Source organism: Citrus clementina, unplaced genomic scaffold, assembly GCF_000493195.1.
Source record: "Citrus clementina cultivar Clemenules unplaced genomic scaffold, Citrus_clementina_v1.0 scaffold_2, whole genome shotgun sequence".
Lineage (NCBI taxonomy): Eukaryota > Viridiplantae > Streptophyta > Magnoliopsida > Sapindales > Rutaceae > Citrus > Citrus x clementina.
In genome coordinates this window covers 26,425,882-26,429,278 of record NW_006262688.1, presented here as the reverse complement: position 1 = coordinate 26,429,278, position 3,397 = coordinate 26,425,882, and the positions used below count along the sequence as shown (strand labels likewise).

General features: G+C 37.8%; 1 protein-coding gene across 1 annotated transcript; it reads left to right on the top strand.

Moving 5' to 3' along the window:
- Positions 1-650: 650 nt before the first annotated feature.
- LOC18052553 (PHD finger protein MALE STERILITY 1) lies at positions 651-2,955 on the top strand. Its single transcript, XM_006448003.2, has 3 exons — positions 651-965; positions 1,121-1,397; positions 1,493-2,955. Exons 1-3 carry the CDS (start codon positions 677-679, stop codon positions 2,877-2,879), a joined length of 1,953 nt encoding a protein of 650 aa, XP_006448066.2. The 5' UTR covers positions 651-676; the 3' UTR covers positions 2,880-2,955.
- Positions 2,956-3,397: the final 442 nt, after the last annotated feature.

Here is a 3,397-nt window from a genome sequence, read left to right as displayed (position 1 = left end):
TAGCCACTTTACGACTTGCTCAATTCTCGTTGCTTTTCAAACCTTAACAGAACTCGGAAGATAATTTGTGATCAGCCTCTTTCTTTCAAAACAAAACGACCAAGTTATCGAAAAAGAAAGTTCTATAAATTAGTTGTCTTTATTGTTTCGTTAGTTAGTTTATTAAACTAATTTTTGAAATTCAGAAAATTCGTTAAATTAATGTAATGTATGTGATTCATAGAACAAGCTTCGAAAACTTGATAATAAAAACTTTATTTTCGTCGAGTAGTTGGCCAAGAAGTGTTGCGTTTATCACTCTCTTAAAAAATAAATCAACATAACCCAGCTGACCACAGAATTTGCCGGGCCATAAAATGATTTAAATTGGTCAAATGGTAGCATGATCAAAGCATGATACCATTTATCAAATTCAAAAATGCATGTCATGGCATACATAGGCACGATAGATTTGCATGGGAGGCTATTTTGTAAGAACTCATGCAAATAGTGACCCATCCATATCTCAATTTGATAAGATTGATGCATGGTGTCATTTCGTTCCTATCCAATTTTATTAATTTCTTGGCACTAAGTGTGTGACTAAGTACTAGCCATTATATCTAAGGCTAAGGTCTTCCTTGATTCTTTAGCTTCCTTTTGTTCTCCTCTTTCTTCTTCTTTAATCTCTATCGGGATGTCGAATTTTGACAGTAAGAAGAGGAAGAGAGGAGAATCGAGGGTGTTTAGGTTCAAGAAATTTGGTGACAATGGTTACCCAGTTGAGTTTGATGGGGCATTTAGGCATAACGTGGAAGCTCTTCTAGAATTTGGACAAATACACAGAAATTTATGTAATGGAATGCCTTGTTGGTCATTTCAACTTGAAGTCCGTCGCCATCCTCCATTCCATGTCTTTTTATTTGTCATCGAGGAACCAGTTGAGGCGTCAATGGATCATCAATGCAAGCACTGCCGCTACGTTGGTGATGTCCTAATTCTTTAATTAATATTGTTGCCGTCCGTATATTTTGTATTTCTTATATTATTTCTCTTTATTAATAGTTATATATTAAGTGTTTTATTTCATTATGAACATTTGTTTATGTCGCACCACTTAAGTTTTTGACTCATACAACAGGCTGGGGACACCATATGGTTTGTATTAAGAAGTATCATTTTATTTTGCCCTCAAAGAACATGGCTGCTGCCTATTTAAACTTCCAAGGCAATGAAGGTGAAGATGCTGGTATGTCGTCGAATTTAATGCAACTACAGGGCCATGCCATGCATGGTGTTTTCCACTCAAACGGGTTCGGGCATTTGCTGTGTGTCAATGGTGTTGAAACGGGTTCGGACTTGACCGGACACCAGATCATGGATTTCTGGGATCGTTTGTGTAGCGGATTACAAGCAAGGTTCGATCGTGGTGTTATGAAATTTTTTTTTTTTTTTTTTGTTTTATCATTTTGGTGATAAGATTGATGAAAATTTATAATCATTTACATGGTAGGAAAGTGAGTTTGTATGACATTTCAAGGAAGAAAGGCATGGAATTGAGGCTTCTTCATGTAGTTGCATATAGCCAGTCATGGTTTGGTCACTGGGGCTACAAATTTGGGCGTGGCAGCTTTGGTGTTACTCAACCCATGTACCAAAAAGCAATAGAAGCAATACGGGGCATGCCTCTGTGCTTGCTTCTTAATCACCTCGGACATTTGAATCCAGACATTCCACTCATTTTCACAAGGTATCAGACACTATCGGACCATTTTTTGGCCACGCTTGGTGATCTTTTCCATTTCTTGCTGGACCTCAAGTCCAGGCTTCCGAAAGAAAATTGTAATTTTGGTTCTTACAATCCTGGAATCCTAGTGGAAACTAACTGTAGATGGTCTGCCAAGAGAGTCGAAATGGCTACTCGAGTGATCGTTGAATCACTGAAAAGAGCTGAATCCAGGTGGGTTTCCAGGCAAGAAGTTAGGGATGTTGCTCGTTCTTATATTGGTGACACAGGATTGCTAGATTTCGTGCTGAAATCTCTTGGAAACCACATAGTGGGGAAATATTTGGTTCGCCGCAGCTTGAATCCTGTGACGAAAGTTCTTGAGTATTGCTTGGAAGATATTTCCAATGTATTTCCTGAACAGGAGTTGGTGCTCGGCAATTCAAAGACAGAGACTCGGTACAGGATTTCAGTGGCTCAATTGATGAAGGACGTGCGCATTTTGTACAAGCTTATTCTGCATGATCAGAAGCCGGCAACGAGCTCAGGAATTTTCAGCGGGATATCAGTGGCTTCCAGGATAATTCTTGACACCAAATACTTTGTTAAAGAATGTTGTCGAGACCAGGTTTGTTCTACTAAACCTGGATTGGACCTGGAAGGGAAATTGAAGCTCTATTGCACGGTTACATTAAGAGACGGTGAAAATCCAAATGGAGGACGAAACAATAGCGCAATGCAGCCATACGAATGTGTCACAATAAAGAACAATGCCACATTTGATGAGCTTAAGCTAGAAGTGCAAAGGAACTTTAGAGAATTGTATTGGGGATTGAAGAGTTTCGTGATCGAATCAATAGTGAATGTGAATGCCACTGGCACAGATTTGGTTTGTGGGTTTGTTGAAGTGGGTAGAAGAATTGTTTTTGAAGGAAGCAACAGCGAGAGAGGAATTGTTTATGGCCAAATATATGAAAATGGGATGGTAAATTGTGTTGTAGAATGTGCTTGCGGTGCTGACGAGGATGATGGTGAAAGAATGGTTTCTTGCGATATTTGTGAAGTTTGGCAGCACACACGGTGTGCTCGAATTCCCAACAATGAGGAAATTCCCCATATTTTTCTTTGCAATCGGTGCGAGCAAGAGATTGTACATCTATCTTCTTTACCATAGCCCATATACAATGTGCAAAATAATAAAGCCATAATACAAGAAAGAATGTTGATTCATACTTTTTCGGCATCAAAGAGCATCCAGTTTTAGATTTATTTTCTCTTCATCATAATTTATGCCTTTTTGGCTTGCGATTGCTTGTAGAATCGAATTTGGAATGTCAATCAAGGTCATGATGATTCATGAACAATTAAAGCTGGAGAAAATGGCTGTGATTAGGAACATATAGGGTGCATTTGAGATCTCACACCTTTCTTTAGGATCCGCATTCTTCTGGCCCATTTCCAGCCCATGATGCAGGCCCATAGGTTATTTACAGATCCAACAAAAACACTGAAAGAAAGAATTTTAAAATTAAGATAAAAAGTGAGTCTTTGGTGTGTCAATGGGTATTAGCACTTTGAGTAATGTTATATATTTTAAAATTATTTAAAAAAACTATCTCAAATAATGTGGTATTTATCGATTAGTTGATAAGATAATAAAATTAATTTACTTAAATTTTATAAAAAATTATC

Excerpts from the sequence above, each read along its gene's own strand:
- LOC18052553 (XM_006448003.2), top strand. The coding sequence starts at position 677 with ATGTCGAATTTTGACAGTAAGAAGAGGAAGAGAGGAGAATCGAGGGTG. Across the intron at positions 966-1,120 it reads CAAGCACTGCCGCTACGTTG|GCTGGGGACACCATATGGTT; the intron begins GTGATGTCCTAA and ends CTCATACAACAG. Across the intron at positions 1,398-1,492 it reads TGTAGCGGATTACAAGCAAG|GAAAGTGAGTTTGTATGACA; the intron begins GTTCGATCGTGG and ends TTTACATGGTAG.